The sequence below is a fragment of the Scyliorhinus canicula genome, chromosome 11, assembly GCF_902713615.1.
Source record: "Scyliorhinus canicula chromosome 11, sScyCan1.1, whole genome shotgun sequence".
NCBI classification, from domain to species: domain Eukaryota; kingdom Metazoa; phylum Chordata; class Chondrichthyes; order Carcharhiniformes; family Scyliorhinidae; genus Scyliorhinus; species Scyliorhinus canicula.
Window position 1 is genome coordinate 98,264,105 of NC_052156.1, and position 17,610 is coordinate 98,281,714.

At 45.1% G+C, this 17,610-nt stretch overlaps 1 protein-coding gene across 1 annotated transcript in view; it reads right to left on the reverse strand.

Moving 5' to 3' along the window:
* The window catches only part of appl2 (adaptor protein, phosphotyrosine interaction, PH domain and leucine zipper containing 2), a 170,492-nt gene that overhangs the window by 65,838 nt on the left and 87,044 nt on the right, over positions 1-17,610 (reverse strand). The window contains exons 7-9 of the mRNA XM_038810881.1: positions 12,577-12,723; positions 5,253-5,335; positions 4,859-5,020 (exon numbers count right to left, since the gene is read on the reverse strand). Of these exons, the coding sequence (XP_038666809.1) occupies positions 4,859-5,020; positions 5,253-5,335; positions 12,577-12,723 (392 nt within the window). The remainder of the gene's footprint in view (positions 1-4,858; positions 5,021-5,252; positions 5,336-12,576; positions 12,724-17,610) is intronic.

Below are 17,610 nucleotides of genomic sequence, written 5' to 3' on the forward strand. Positions count from 1 at the left end.
TATGACGTCAGCCGCGCATGCGCGGATTGGAAGACTCCAACCCGCGCATGCGCAGATGACGTCATCGCGTATTTGCGTGAAACCCGCGCATGCGCGGGCCGGGATGCCCCTCAGCCGCCCCGCGAATGGATACTGCGGGGCGGCGGAAGGACAAATAGTGCGCGGGCATCGGGCCCGCTGCCCGCGATCGATGCCCACCGATCGCGGGCCCATGGCACCCTTGGCACGGCCGTGGTACTGCCGTGCCAATCGGTGCCATGGTTATAAAAAGCGTGTTGTTCCCGCCGTTTTTACGAACGGCCAGACCAGGTCTGTTTGCCGTTCGTAAAAACAGCGTAAAGGGCTGGGACTTCGGCCCATCGAACAGCTGTGAATCGCTGCCGGCCGTAAAAAAACGGCGGCAGCGATTCGTGTCGGGAGTTGGGCGGGGGGGGGGGGGGGGGGGGAGAATAGCGGGAGGGCGGGAAAAATGTCGGGAAGGCCCTCCCGCTATTCTCCGACCCGTCGTGGGGGTCGGAGAATTTCGCCCTCTATACCTCAAAATATGAACTCCAAGTTCCAAACTACTTTGTCAATGTGTCCTTCAAAGAACCATGCCCAGAGCTCCCCAGGATCCACTGATCCGTATACTCTTCAAAACGGTGTCATTAAGTCTATGTTACCTCTTCCTATCCTTTCTGCCAAAATGCATTACCTGCACTTCTCTATTAAATTCGTCTGACACTTGCCTGCCCATTCTATGGCCTATGTCCTGTTGCAGTTGATTGACATCATCTTCACTGTCTACCAAACCTCCAAGCTTGGTATCATTGTAAAATTTTGAAATTTTACTCTGTATTTTAAAATCCAAGTCATTTAAATATTGAAAAAAGCAGTAGCCCTAGTACTTAACCTTGAGGAAGATCACTTTTTGCACCCTCCATTATGACAAATAACAATTGTGTTAAATGGTTATGAGAATTCTGTGCTTTCTAGGCCATCTCTGTTCATACATTAAATACAATGGAAATACTATTATCCGTGCAAATTGAATCGTGCAGTATTTGATGGGCTCCCACTATTTTGACTAAAGTTGAAAGTAAGGGCAAACAATGACTGTTCTCAGTGGGAATCTATGGATGTGGTGTCTCCGCAATCTTGAAATCAGACCCCATTAGTTCCTGCAAAATATTTTAACCCCAACACTAAACATCTTGGGCGCGATTCTCCGCCCCCCCGCGTCGGGTGGGAGAATAGCGGGAGGGTCTCCCGACATTTTTCACGCCCTCCCGCTATTCCCCCCCCCCCCAACCCACGCCACGAAGCGCTGCTCGCCGTTTATTACGGCGGGCGCCGATTCTCCGCTCGCTGCCGTCGTGAAACGGGCGCCAGATGCCCGTTTGAAGCATCTGGGGGCCCGATTGGCACGGCAGTACCACGGCCATACCAAGGGGACAATGCGTCCGTAACGGACGCACTCTTTTCCCTCTGCCGGCCCGCAAGATCAAGCCGCCACATCTTGCGGGGCGGCTGAGGGAAAAGACGGCAACTGCGCATGCACGGGTTGGCGTTGTCCAACCTGCGCATGCGCAGCCGACGTCATCGGCCACGTCAGCCGGCGTGACGCTTGACGCGTGACCTTGACGACCATCGTCAAGGCCGCGCCGTGCGCTCCTAGCCCCGCCCGGTGGGGAGATTCGGCCCCGGAAGTGGGTGTGAAGGCTGCCGTGGGTCACAGCATGTCCCACGGCAGCCTTTACGATTCACCGCATTTGTGGAGAATCTCGCCCCATATTCCTGATTGAGCTCAAGAATGGCCGGAGATAAAATGCTTGGAGCAACCTACTGACCAAATCCTCTCAAAAGACATGTTCTGACCAGCTAGCTTGCCCCTTATGCCCAAACACAGAAGTCTGGGTCTGATTATGCCATTCTAATGCGGATAATATTCTACATCGTCAGCCGCCTTGGGCACTGGAGCAGCGGAGGCAAAGGAGTGACAGGAAGTGAGAGTGGCGAGAACAATGGATGTAAAGGCAAGTAATTTATTTTTTATGGTTTTCTTGTGGGCAGGGCTGCAAGAGTGTTAAGTGCCCCAGGCTTACCCCTCCTCCTGACTATGATCACTTGCCCACCCACACCATTTAGCTGACTGACTGGGGCAGTTCCAGCAATTTCACAGTCAAAGCCTCAACTGGCATCTGGCAGAACTGACATTCTGGACGCAGGTGTCCTCTGGGAGCTAAACTACTTCCCTGCCTAGATTGGGTCTTTTAGTCCTAAATATCGTCTACAGTAACATTGGCTATGACAAGTTCAATGGTTGCTCTTTTCTTGATATTACAGGGCACCAGGCCAAGAACGCAGTACACCTATTACACAGTACATCAATATGCAGTGTAATGCCACTTCTTGCTATCCAATGCAGCTGTGTCACAGTCCTCCTTGTGGTTCTTGGTCGACCTCATATTAACACTGCTGCTGCCAGTGAAAAGTGTGGTCTGTTACTCTGACAGAACTAATCGGCACTGTAGCAACTCACCAAGGCTCCTTCGACAACACCTTCCAAACCCAAGGCCTCTGCCACCCTGAAGGACAGAGGCAGTAGATGCATGGGAAAACCGCCACCTGCAAGTTCCCTAAAAGCCACATGCTACCTTGACTTGGAACGATATCTCTGCTCCCATGCTGTGTCAAAATCCTGGAACCCCCTTCCTAACTGAACTGTGGGTAAAACTTTATCACATAGTCACAGAGAGTGACCAATTGTAAAAGGGGAATTGACATTAGAGGACAGACATGCTAATGTTCAAGATATTAAGCAAAATAGTAACAGACACTATGCTTGATCCCATAGACTTCCAGACGCTCCAAGAAGAGATCAGAAGAAGAAAGAAGAGAAAATGAAGATAGCCATGTTTTTAGTTCTAATTTATGTACATTTGCGCGCGAACGCGAACCCCCTCACCCCAACCCCCCCAGCCGTTAATGATTCACTTCCCCATAGCACCCTGAGCCCAGTGACCAGTAGCAACACACTATCATGGTGTGAGAAGTTCATAACATGGTACTCCCTTTCCTATGTAATCGAATCACTTTTAATGTTGACAATATTCTGCAGCATCGTGCAGACGATCCGAATGAGAAAATGGCGAAGGAGAGCCTACCGCTCTCGCACCCCGGTTTACAGAATTAGATCCCTTATTTTCAGTCTTCACCAAGCCCCCGAACCCCTAGAGATGTAATAAAGGACTTTCATTCGTTTGTGTTTTGTGGAAATAAAGAAATGTGTTTCGTTTTGCGACTGTAAGAATGTATTTCTCTGAGCTTGACTGCCAAGCCAGAGAAAAATGTAATTGCTGTTTTATTTATGTATGGTTAGTATGTTTGGATGTTTGAGTTAGTGTAGTTTATGAAGGATAGCTAGAGATACCGTTTTTCTTGTTTTGTAGTGCATGTCCCTGTTATGACATAGCGGCACTTAGAAATTGTTAGGTAAAAATTCTTCTCGCATAGTTGAGGACAGTGTAGAGGCCATGGAAGAAGGTTCGCTGTGGTCAGGGAACGAAGACGACATAGTTAGGATCACAAGGAGGAAGTGTAGCCACCTGGGTTGGCCACTTCTCGACTTAAAATGGAGATTCGCAAAGAACGCAGGGGAAATTGGACAGTAGGAGAAAACAAGCAGTTTGCAGAGTTCTTCTGTATATTCGAGTTGCAGAAAGCAGACAGCATTGAAACCAGCAATCTGAATATTAACGAGCGATTCCCAGGCACAATAGCGACAGTTAGGATAATCGAGGTAAAACCAGACTTCTCGGCTCCAGCAGGAGTCCAAGACAAAAAAGGCTAACGAGCACCCAAGGACCGCCCAGCGATCAGGAAACAGCCCCAGTATTGGGGAATTCAAACCGATCGATTGGTACGTGATCCAATCGATTGGAGTCAGGTACGGGATCCGCCCAAAAGGGCACGAAGCCCCTGGGGCCTATAAAAGACAGGTCCCAAGTTCAATTCGCTCTCTTGGCAGTTTCTCTCAATAGACTTCTCGGCAGGGTCACGCAGCAGACCGAAACAACACTTGACCCTGAACTGCCTTGCAGCTGCACCAACAAGTAAGTGTCCAGTCAACGCACGCTACGAGATAGGTGCTCCTGACCCTTAGTCCGTACCAGCTGGAAGCCTGCAGTCTCAGGATTAAACAAGAGGCCATTGTTCCCTGATCCAGTGGGTTCTTTTCCTGAAGATAAGTATTGGCCTGTAGTAGTAGAAGTAGCTTAGTTTTGTAGTATTTATGCATGAGTAGCGATTGACTGTATATAATAAATGTGTTTTGATTTGAACCTTACTAACTGGTGTATTGAGTTATTGATCAGCACTTGAACTTGAACCTCGTGGTGGTATCATAAAAATACCTGGCGACTCTAGAGCAAGGGAATAAAACAGAGCCAATTGAGTGTAAAGCACACTAACCAAAACGAGCAACACATGGACTGCAGCTGCCCAAGTGGGCGACTCATCATCATCTTCTAAAGGGCAATCAGGGATGGGCAACAAATGCTGGCCCAGCTAGCAGCACCCACAGCACGTGAAAGAATACATTTTAAAGTATCTGGGTTTTAGTGGGAAATAGACCAGTTCTGCACCCAGGGGAAGTCTGGAATTGTTTTCCCTGCTCGCCAGTAGTATTCACTTCCTCTCTCAATGGGAGACAGGAGCTGCAAGATCAGAAAGAATATGGGCAGGATGGCAGGCCGAGCAGAGAACAGGCCTTCTAGTTAATTATAAGACATCCATGTGCAAACAGATGCCTGTCCCAGTCTAAAATTTGAATATTAACAGCTTTAGGTTTAACAAACTGAAAATGTAACGTCCTTACTTTCGAATATTCAGGTAGCCAGCTTTTTGAAGGAGATTCCTGTTAGCTGGTTTGGATGCAGTGGTGTTGTTATCGGGAATATAGATAGTCTCATTGGTTAGCATCAGATCCTGTTGGGCCAATCTCATACTTTCAGCTTCAGTGTCCAGTTGCCCTTGGATACTGTAATAGATAACATACAGCAAACATATTTAGTGCAGTGAACAGTTTCACCAGGAGAGTAACTGTTAAAGATTCCCCTTCAATAAATGAAATACAACTTTTTTCACATTGAGCATATTTGGGACATTTGTTGAATGTCTCCACTTTTGAAAATACTGAGCAGTAAATCCCGAAAATCAAGAAAGTATTAAAACATGATACTTGTTATGTTGGAAATACTAGTTTTTACAACCTTTGAACCATGGTTGCAACAGAAGTTAAAAAATCTTCCAGCTTCTTAGAAAACATTTCCACTCCCATCTTGAAAAAGTTGATCTGTAATACACAAGATGAGAGAAATACATTCTCAAGTTTTAAACGTTCTGTAGTTACAGATTAGGCCAACATAACTGTTACATATTATCTGGTTACAAACACTTCTGAAATCCATATGTATTAAACAGACTGATGTATGAAAAATTACCACATCCGAGGTGGTACTGTCCAAGCTCTGGCCTTCACATTGGTGAGCACTGCAGAGGTTTGGAGACCACATGCATCATTTAATTCCCCAATAATTTCAGTTGCTGAAACCAATACACCCTGTTGTTGTAATTTAAGATTTAAACGTCAAGAACAGTCCTTGCCAAAGTTCTGGAACCACATAACTCAAACAAAGCGGATAAATAAAATGATTTACCCTGGTTATGAGTTACATAACCAGTCAGATGAATATATGATGCAGATTATACTAATATATGATTACTTTTGTACTACTTTGGCAAAATCCAGGCAAATAAATTTGGAGTAAAAAGATAGCATCAATAATGGTGACCATGTAACTATTGGATTATAGTTAAAAAAAACTCATCAGATTCAGCGTGTTTCAGGGAAGGAAATTTGTCATCCTTACCCGGTCAGGGCTCCATGCAATTCCAGATCCAAAACAACATATTTGACAGGACTGAAACGACTGAGCAATTCACTGAGACCATCTTTTTACTCCAGATTTATTTGATCAAATAAATTAAAATCTTTCAGCTAACTTGGTGAAATTTGAATGCGTCTCTCTGGATTACTAGTCTGATGAAGCAAATACAATGCTTTCACACCGTATCCTTATTGCAATGCAGCTGCATCATTTGAAGGTATAAATTTTTATTATTTATAATTCTTTTAATTATAATACGTGTGTTGGGAAGTGAAGCGAGCACTTTTCCAGGAGACACATCCGGAGTGAGACTCATACAGAGTGAGAGATTTAAACTTTGTAATTTGGTGCAGTGAGGTAAATCAGCAAAGGTAAGTGGAAAATCTAATTCTGCTGTTTTTCAGTTAAAAGTGCAGTGTGGAGCTTAGTGTCTGATTGGTTGAAGCTGCCCCCACCCTAATTGCTGAGAGGCAGTTATCTGTCAATCACCTGAGGCCTGTTGAGGCCTGTTTAGGGGCACATTGTATTATTCTCTTTGAAGGTAAGGTTTTTTTTGAGTCATCGGTTAGCTGAGGTCTGTATAAAAGACAGACAGAGAGCGCACACAGTAAGCGAGCACTTTTCCAGGAGACACATCCGGAGTGAGACTCATCCAGAGTGAGAGATTTAAACTTTGTAATTTGGTGCAGTGAGGTAATTTGGTGCAGAGTGTGAGGAGGTGCTTTTTAACCCTGGTAAGTGACTGGTAAGTAGTCTCTCTTTTTCTTTTCATTGTCTAATTTATTTATTTTTATTTTGAAATTCGAGTTGTTTAAGTTTACCAAGGGTTTAAGACATGGCAGGAGATCCCAGACCCGTGTCATGCTCCTCGTGTGCGATGTGGGAGCTCAGGGACACGTCCACTGTCCCTGGCTCCTTCACGTGCAAGAAGTGTGTTCAGTTGCAGCTCTTGTTAGACCGCTTGACGGCTCTAGAGCTGCGGATGGACTCACTTTGGAGCATCCGCGATACTGAGGAGGTCGTGGATAGCACGTTTAGCGAGTTGGTCACACCGCAGGTGAAGGTTACTGAGGGAGATAGAAAATGGGTGACCAAAAGAAAGAGCAAGAGTAGAAAGGCAGTGCAGGTGTCCCCTGCGGTCATCTCCCTGCAAAACAGATATACCGCTTTGGATACTGTTGAGGGAGATGGCTCACCAGGGGAAGGCAGCAGCAGCCAGGTTCATGGCACCGTGGCTGGCTCTGCTGCACAGCAGGGCAGGAAGAAAAATGGCAGGGCTATAGTGATAGGGGACTCGATCGTAAGGGGAATAGACAGGCGGTTCTGTGGACGCAATCGAGACTCCAGGATGGTATGTTGCCTCCCTGGTGCAAGGGTCAAGGATGTCTCGGAGCGGCTGCAGGACATTCTGGGAGGGGAGGGTGAACAGCCAGCTGTCGTGGTGCACATAGGCACCAACGATATAGGTAAAAAACGGGATGAGGTCCTACAAGCGGAATTCAGGGAGTTAGGAGTTAAGCTAAAAAGTAGGACCTCAAAGGTAGTAATCTCAGGATTGCTACCAGTGCCACGAGCTAGTCAGAGTAGGAATGTCAGGATAGATAGGATGAATGCGTGGCTCGAGAGATGGTGCAAGAGGGAGGGATTCAAATTCCTGGGGCATTGGGATCGGTTCTGGGGGAGGTGGGACCAGTACAAATCGGACGGTCTGCACTTGGACAGGACTGGAACCGATGTCCTAGGGGGGGTGTTTTCTAGAGCTGTTGGGGAGGGTTTAAACTAATGTGGCAGGGGGATGGGAACCAATGCTGGAAGTTGGAAGGTAGTAAAACAGGGACAGAAACAAAAGGAAGTAAGGGGAAAAGTGCAAAGCAGAGAAGACATAGTCAGAAATCCATAAGGGCGACAATACAAGATACAGAGACTGAGGGGAGCACAGTGAATAGGCCCAGTAATAACAAAAGGAATAAAACTGGAGATGTTAAGATTCAAAACAGAGGTTAAAAAACCAACATAAGTGTACTTTACCTGAATGCTCGTAGTATTCGGAATAAAGTAAATGAGTTGGTGGCACAAATCATCGTAAATGACTATGATTTAGTGGCCATTACTGAAACATGGTTAAAGGATGGTCACGACTGGGAGTTAAATATCCGAGGGTATCAAACTATTCGGAAGGACAGAGTGGATGGTAAGGGAGGTGGTGTTGCTCTGTTATTTAAGGATGACATCCGGGCAATAGTAAGGGATGACATCGGTGCTATGGAGGATAAGGTTGAATCCATTTGGGTGGAAATCAGGAATAGTAAGGCGAAAAAGTCACTGATAGGAGTAGTCTATCGGCCACCAAATAGTAACGATATGGTGGGGCAGGCAATAAACAAAGAAATAACTGATGCATGTAGAAATGGTACAGCAGTTATCATGGGGGATTTTAATCTACATGTCGATTGGTTTAACCAGGTCGGTCAAGGCAACCGTGAGGAGGAGTTTATAGAATGTATCCGCGATAGTTTCCTAGAACAGTATGTAATGGAACCTACGAGGGAACAAGCGGTCCTAGATCTTGTCCTGTGTAATGAGACAGGATTGATTCATGATCTCATAGTTAGGGATCCTCTCGGAAGGAGCGATCACAATATGGTGGAATTTAAAATACAGATGGAGGGTGAGAAAGTAAAATCAAATACTAGTGTTTTGTGTTTAAACAAAGGAGATTACAAGGGGATGAGAGAAGAACTAGCTAAGGTAGACTGGGAGCTAAGACTTTATGGTGGAACAGTGGAGAACCTTCCAAGCGATTTTTCACAGTGCTCAGCAAAGGTTTATACCAACAAAAAGGAAGGACGGAAGAAAGAGGGAAAATCGACCGTGGATATCTAAGGAAATAAGGGAGAGTATCAAATTGAAGGAAAAAGCATATAAAGTGGCAAAGATTGCTGGGAGATTAGAGGACTGGGAAATCTTTAGGGGGCAACAGAAAGCTACTAAAAAAGCTATAAAGAAGAGTAAGATAGAGTATGAGAGTAAACTTGCTCAGAATATAAAAACAGACAGTAAAAGTTTTTACAAATATATAAGACAAAAAAGAGTGGCTAAGGTAAATATTGGTCCTTTAGAGGATGAGAAGGGAGTTTTAATAATGGGAAATGAGGAAATGGCTGAGGAACTGAACAGGTTTTTTGGGTCGGTCTTCACAGTGGAAGACACAAATAACATGCCAGCGACTGATAGAAATGAGGCTATGACAGGTGAGGACCTTGAGAGGATTGTTATCACTAAGGAGGGAGTGATGGGCAAGCTAATGGGGCTAAAGGTAGACAAGTCTCCTGGCCCTGATGGAATGCATCCCAGAGTGCTAAAAGAGATGGCTAGGGAAATTACAGATGCACTAGTGATAATTTACCGAAATTCACTAGACTCTGGGGTGGTCCCGGTGGATTGGAAATTAGCAAACGTGACGCCACTGTTTAAAAAAGGAGGTAGGCAGAAAGCAGGAAATTATAGGCCAGTGAGTTTAACTTCGGTAATAGGGAAGATGCTGGAATCTATCATCAAGGAAGAAATTGCGAGGCATCTGGATAGAAATTGTCCCATTGGGCAGACGCAGCATGGGTTCGTTAAAGGCAGGTCATGCCTAACTAATTTAGTGGAATTTTTTGAGGACATTACCAGTGCAGTAGATAACGGGGAGCCGATGGATGTGGTATATCTGGATTTCCAGAAAGCCTTTGACAAGGTGCCACACAAAAGGTTGCTGCATAAGATAAAGATGCATGGCATTAAGGGTAAAGTAGTAGCATGGATAGAGGATTGGTTAATTAATAGAAAGCAAAGAGTTGGGATAAATGGGTGTTTCTCTGGTTGGCAATCAGTAGCTAGTGGTGTCCCTCAGGGATCCGTGTTGGGCCCACAATTGTTCACAATTTACATTGATGATTTGGAGTTGGGGACCAAGGGCAATGTGTCCAAGTTTGCAGATGACACTAAGATGAGTGGTAAAGCGAAAAGTGCAGAGGATACTGGAAGTCTGCAGAGGGATTTGGATAGGTTAAGTGAATGGGCTCGGGTCTGGCAGATGGAATACAATGTTGACAAATGTGAGGTTATCCATTTTGGTAGGAATAACAGCAAACGGGATTATTATTTAAACGATAAAATATTAAAGCATGCCGCTGTTCAGAGAGACTTGGGTGTGCTAGTGCATGAGTCACAGAAGGTTGGTTTACAAGTGCAACAGGTGATTAAGAAGGCAAATGGAATTTTGTCCTTCATTGCTAGAGGGATGGAGTTTAAGACTAGGGAGGTTATGTTGCAATTGTATAAGGTGTTAGTGCGGCCACACCTGGAGTATTGTGTTCAGTTTTGGTCTCCTTACTTGAGAAAGGACGTACTGGCACTGGAGGGTGTGCAGAGGAGATTCACTAGGTTAATCCCAGAGCTGAAGGGGTTGGATTATGAGGAGAGGTTGAGTAGACTGGGACTGTACTCGTTGGAATTTAGAAGGATGAGGGGGGATCTTATAGAAACATTTAAAATTATGAAGGGAATAGATAGGATAGATGCGGGCAGGTTGTTTCCACTGGCGGGTGACAGCAGAACTAGGGGGCATAGCCTCAAAATAAGGGGAAGTAGATTTAGGACTGAGTTTAGGAGGAACTTCTTCACCCAAAGGGTTGTGAATCTATGGAATTCCTTGCCCAGTGAAGCAGTTGAGGCTCCTTCATTAAATGTTTTTAAGGTAAAGATAGATAGTTTTTTGAAGAATAAAGGGATTAAGGGTTATGGTGTTCGGGCCGGAAAGTGGAGCTGAGTCCACAAAAGATCAGCCATGATCTAATTGAATGGCGGAGCAGGCTCGAGGGGCCAGATGGCCTACTCCTGCTCCTAGTTCTTATGTTCTTATGTCTCCAACTGCTCAAGCATGGGTTCAGCATTTCTAGGTGGGCCTAGGTAGAATGCTCTTTCGGAGAGTTTGTGCTGCCTCAATGGCCTCCTTCTGAACTGGAGGGATTCATTGAATGGCTGTCTATGTTTAGAGTGGATAAGTCGGTTGGTCTGAATGGTTTGGAACATAATTTCTAAAGGAAGTGAGAGTAAAAGTGGTGGAAGGACTCGTCATAATCTTTCATCTTCCCTAGATACGGGGAAGAATAGAAAAATAGGGATTCCTTGTTGTAATTATTGGCAAGATCATATTTAGAGCAGTGTACAGTTTTGGTCTCTTTATTTAAGGACGGATATAAAATTGGGGCTCATGGAATTAGGAGGGTCAGTATCAACTGGAATAAAAAAGTGGGTGAAATAACAAGTGCAAAGGGTTGTTTTTCAGTTTGGAAGATGGAAGTCAATGGTATTCCCCAAGGGTCAGTGTCTTTGTGATTATATATAAATGACTTGCATAGTAAAATTTCAAAATTTGCTGCCGGCACCGAAGTTGAAGGTGTGGCAAACAGTGAGGATGATACCAATCAACTGCAATATGATATGGTTCTGAAGAATGTGCAAGGACAGAGGGATCTGGAGATAGCAGGCCATCAAGAGAGTCATCTGTAAAGCATAGAGCACCTTGGTCTTCATAGATGGAGATATTGAGTACAAAAGCAGGGATGTTATTATGAGCATTTCTAAAACTCTGGTTCAGTCAGTTCTGGTCACCACTCTCAAGGAGGATTTAAGGATTCACAAGGTGCAGAGGACATTTACCAGAATAATTCTGGATGACAATATAGTCATAGAATTTACAGTGCAGAAGGAGGCCATTCGGCCCATTGAGTCTGCGCCGGCTCTTGGAAAGAACAGTCTACTTAAGCCCATGCCTCCACCCTGTCCCCGTAACCCAGTACCCCACCTAACCTTTTGGACACTAAGGGGTAATTAAGCATGGCCAATCCACCTAACCTGCACATCTTTGGACTCTGGGAGGAAACCGGAGCACCAGGAGGAAGCCCAGGCAGACACGGGGAGAAAGTGCAAACTCCACACAAATAGTCACCCGCGACTGGAATTGAACCTGGGACACTGGAGGTGTGAGGCAGCAGTGCTAACCACTATGCCACCATGCTGCCCCAAATTTTTGTTACAAAGATAGATTGGAGAAGCTATGATTGTTCTCTCCTTGGAGCAAAGGAAGTTGAGGGAGATTTGATAGAGATTATGATAAATTTGGATAAGGTAGACAAAGGAAAGTTATTCCCATGACAAGAACGAACAGACACAGGTTTAAGGTTTTCAGCAAAAGATGTGAGGAATAACTTTTGATGCAATGAAAGGATACAATTTGGAATTTTCTGGAAACAAGAAATAATATGATATTAATACAAAACTGGGGAACACTTGAAAATAAACTTGTGGGGCTTTGTGGGTAGAACTGGGGTATTGGGATCGACTGGATTGCTGCAAAGGCCGATCATATATTTTTTAGTTCATTATTTTTCTGCTCTGAAGTTCTCAGGAGACAGGAATTGTGGATGCCTCATCAACACAAGATAGTTTGTGGTGGATTTATTACCGCATGGAGAGTAAATTCTAACACTCTACATCTTGAGCTTCACAGTGAGGCCATATATTTCATTATTTACAAAATTCACAAAACAGAACCTTTGTAACACCCAAATTGTATACAAGGTCTGACAGATTCACTAACCTGACTCTGTGTAAAACCAAGCAATGGATCCAGCATTGCCACCCGCTTCCTGTACTGAAGTGCGTTTAAGGCGCAGAAGTATTGCAAGGAGGACTGATGCTGTCTTTTTCTCGCAGTAGCAACTTCTGCCACTGCTTCTGCCTTCAACTGAAAAACAAAAGCTGCACGTGAATGATTTAGCAAAGCTTCAAACTGTTTTCCTGCAAGCATACATTGGCAAAACATTAATTTCTACTGTACAAGCCTAATCTTTTAATTATCTTACTAGTATTGTTGGTTTGCCAGGTAAGAGAAGAAATGATGAATCTGTTCCTTTGATAACATTCCCTTACTTAGTGTCAACAGGATTTATATTATCATGTAAACTAAAGACAGCAAGTTGCAGGAGAAAACCAAGGAAAGAAACAACTATTAAAACATTAGGTTAATTATTAAATATTATGAAGGTACTTGGTTCAATGGACATACTTATGAAGACAATAAATTCTGTTTAATATAATTTCATATAGCAAACACACATGTTTTCATTAATTTTAATGGAAACATTAAATGGAGCAAAAGGAGCTTTAACACACCCCAAATTGCCATTCACAGAATCTAACTTTACAGGCCACTGTCCTTGTCACCCTGCTGTATGGAGCAGAATTCAGGGTCTGCTACAGGCTTCACGTTAAAGCTCCAGAACACTTCCAAAGACAACAGTGGCCCATCATGAGAATTTGATTGAAGGACAAACAAAATCACAAACAATGAGGTCCTCCAATGTGTTGGGTTCAACACCCTCCTGAAAATTCACCCATGACTTCTGCATGGACGATGATTTTCTCCAGGGAAGAGTCTGCACGTTCTCACCATGTCTACGTGGGTTTCTCCAGGTGCTCCGGTTTCCTCCAGAAGTCCTAGGGTCAAGGATGTCTCGGAGCGGGTACAGGACATTCTGGAGAGGGAGGGTGAACAGCCAGTGGTCATGGTACACATCGGTACAAACGACATAGGTAAAGAAAGGGATGCGGTCCAGAAACAGAATACAGGGAGCTAGGAAGGAAGTTAAGAAATTGGACCTCAAAAGGTAGTTATCTCAGGATTACTACCGGTGCCACGTGCTAGTCAGAGCAGAAATGACAGGATATATTAAATAAATACGAGGCTGAAGAGATGGTGTCAGGAGGAGGGTTTCAGATTCCTGGGGCATTGGGACCGGTTCTGGGGGAGGTGGGACCTGTACAAACTGGACGGGTTACACCTGGCAGGACTGGGACTGATGTCCTGGGGGGGCTACTTGCTAGAGCGGTTGGGGAGGGTTTAAACTAATATGCCAGGGGTGTGGGAACCTATGCAAGGAGTCAGAGAAAGAGGGAGCAAGGATAAAAACACAGGGTAGAAAGGTGAATAAGAAAAGTGATAGGTGGAGAAACCAACCTATACAAAATACAAGCAGGGCAAAGGAGAAAAGTATTGGGAGCAAGACAATGTGCAAGGAGCATTTGTAATAAGTGGATGACTAATCGCGCAGATAGATATAAATAGGTCTGATATAATTGGGATTACGGAGACATGACAGCAGGGTGACCAGGGATGGGAACTGAATGTCCCAGGGTATTCAGTATTTAGGAACGACAGGCATAAAAGAAAAGGTGCTGGTGTGGCACTGCTGGTTAAAGAAGAAATTAACACAATAGTGAAAATGGATATTAGCTCTGTCACTGTGGAGTCTGTATGGGTACAGTTAAGAAACACCAAGGGGCAAAAAACATTGAAAATAAAAATGAAAATCGCTTATTGTCACAAATAGGCTTCAAATGAAGTTACTGTGAAAAGCCCCCAGTCGCCACATTCCGGCACCTGTTCAGGGAGGCTGGTATGGGAATTGAACCGTGCTGCTGGCCTGCCTTGGTCTGCTTTAAAAGCCAGCTCTTTAGCCCCGTGCTAAACCAGCCCCTAGTGGGCCCATTAGTGGGTGTCATATATAGACCCACAAACTGCTGTGCTGATGTTGGGAATGGCATTATACATAAAATTACAGATGCATGTAACAAGTGAATATCAGTGATCATGGATGATTTTAATCTTCACGTAGATTGGGCAAATCAAACTAGCCGCAATGCCGTAGAGGAGGAATTCCTGGAGTGTATACGGGATGGTTTTCTTGACCAATATGTGGAGGAACCAACTAGAGAGCTGGCCATCTAAGACTGGGTACTGTGTAATGAGAAGGGAATCATTGCCAAACTGTCTGTGCGAGACACTTTGGGGACTTAGGAGACTCTTATAGTCAGGGGCACAGATAGGCGCTTCTGTGGACGTGAAAGAGACTCCTGGATGGAACGTTGCCTCCCTGGTGTCAGGGTCCAGGGTGTCTCCGAACAGGTAGCGGGCATCCTGAAGAGGGAGGGCAAACAGGCAGAGGTCGTTGTACATATTGGTACTAACGCCATAGGCAGGAAGGGGCATGAGGTCCTGCAGCAGGAGTTCAGGGAGCTAGGCAGAAAGTTAAAAGGCAGGACCTCGAGGGTTGTAATCTCGGGATTACTCCCTGGGCCACGTGCCAGTGAGGCTAGAAATAGGAAGATAGAGCAGCTAAACACGTAGCTAAACAGCTGGTGTAGGAGGGAGAGTTTCTGTTATCTGGACAACTGGGAGCTCTTCCGGGGCAGGTGTGGTCTGTATAAGAAGGACGGGTTGCATCTAAACTGGAGAGGCATAAATATCCTGGCCGTGAGCTTTGCTAGTGCCACACAGGAGGGTTTGAACTAGTATGGCAGGGGGGTGGGTACCGGAGCAATAGGTCAGAAGGTGAAAGCATTGAGGGAGTACTAGGGAATAGGGCCAGTATGGCTCTGAGGAAGAGCAGACAGGGAGATGTTGCTGAAAACATCGGGTCTGGTGGACTGAAGTGCATATGTTTTAATGCAAGAAGTATTACGGGTGAGGCAGATGAACTTAGAGCTTGGATTAGTACTTGGAGCTATGATGTTGTTGCCATTACAGAGACCTGGTTGAGGGAAGGATAGTATTGGCAGCTAAACGTTCCAGGATTTAGATGTTTCAGGTGGGATAGAGGGGGATGTAAAAGGGGTGGCGGAGTTGCACTACTGGTTAGGGTGAATATCACAGCTGTACGATGGGAGGACACCTCAGAGAGCAGCGAGGCTATATGGGTACAGATCAGGAATAAGAAGGGTGCAGTCACAATGTTGGGGGTTTACTACAGGCCTCCCAACAGCCAGCAGGAGATAGAGGAGCAGGTAGGTAGACAGATTTTGGAAACAAGTGAAAACAACAGGGTTGTTGTGATGGGAGACTTCAACTTCCCCAATATTGACTGGGACTCACTTAATGCTAGGGGATTAAACGGGGCAGATTTTGTAAGGAGCATCCAGGAGGGCTTCTTAAAACAATATGTAGATAGTCCAACTAGGGAAGGGGCTGTACTGGACCTGGTATTGGGGAATGAGCCCGGCCAGGTGGTAGAAGTTTCAGTTGGGGAGCATTTCGGGAACAGTGACCACAATTCAGTAAGTTTCAAAGTGCTGGTGGACAAGGATAAGAGGTGTCCTAGGGTGAATGTGCTAAATTGGAGGAAGGCTAATTATAACAATATTAGGCGGGAACTGAAGAACCTAGATTGGGGGCAGATGTTTGAGGGTAAACCAACAGCTGACATGTGGGAGGCTTTCAAATGTCAGTTGAAAGGAATTCAGGACCAGCATATTCCTGTGCGGAAGAAAGATAAATACGGCAAATTTCGGGAACCTTGGATAACGAGAGATATTGTTGGCCTCGTCAAAAAGAGAAAGGAGGCATTTGTCAGGGCTAGAAGGCTGGGAACAGACAAAGCCTGTGTGCAATAGAAGGAACGTAGGAAGGAACTTAAGCAAGGGGTCAGGAGGGCTCAAAGGGGTCACGAAAAGTAATTGGCAAATCGGGTTAAGGAAAATCCCAAGGCTTTTTACACGTACATAAAAAGCAAGAGGGTTGCCAGGGAAAGGGTTGGCCCACTGAAGGATAGGCAAGCAAATCTATGTGTGGAGCCAGAGGAAATGGGCGAGGTACTAAATGAATACTTTGCATCAGTATTCACTAAAGAGAATGAACTGGTGGATGTTGAGTCTGGAGAAGGGTGTGTAGATAGCCTGGGTCACATTGAGATCCAAAATGACGAGCTGTTGGGCGTCTTGAAAAATATTACGGTAGATAAGTCCCCAGGGCCTGATGGGATCTACCCCAGAGTACTGAAGGAGGCTAGAGAGGAAATTGATGAGGCCTTGACAGAAATCTTTGGATCCTCACTGTCTTCAGGTGATGTCCCGGAGGACTGGAGAATAGCCAATGTTGTTCTTTTGTTTAAGAAGGGTAGCAAGGATAATCCAGGGAATTACAAGCCGGTGAGCCTTACGTCAGTGGTAGGGAAATTAATGGAGAGAATACTTCGAAACAGGATCTACTCCCATTTGGAAGCAAATGGACGTAATAGTGAGCGGCAGCATGGTTTTGTGAAGGGGAGGTTGTGTCTCACTAACTTGATAAGAGTTTTTTGAAGAGGTCACAAAGATGATTGATGCAGGTAGGGCAGTGGATGTTGTCTATATGGACTTCAGTAAGGCCTTTGACAAGGTCCCTCATAGTAGACTGGTACACGGGGTCAGGGGTGAGCTGGCAAGGTGGATACAGAACTGGCTAGGTCACAGAAGGCAGAGAGTAGCAATGGAAGGGTGCTTTTCTAATTGGAGGGCTGTGACTAGTGGTGTTCCGCAGGGATCAGTGCTGGGACCTTTACTGTTTGTAGTATATATAAATGATTTGGAGGAAAATGTAACTGGTCTGATTAGTAAGTTTGCAGACGACACAAAGGTTGGTGAATTGCGGATAGCGATGAGGACTGTCAGAGGATACAGCAGGATTTAGATTGTTTGGAGACTTGGGCAGAGAGATGGCAGATGGAGTTGAATCCGGACAAATGTGAGGTAATGCATTTTGGAATGTCTAATACAGGTAGGGAATATACAGTGAATGGTAGAACCCTCAAGAGTATCG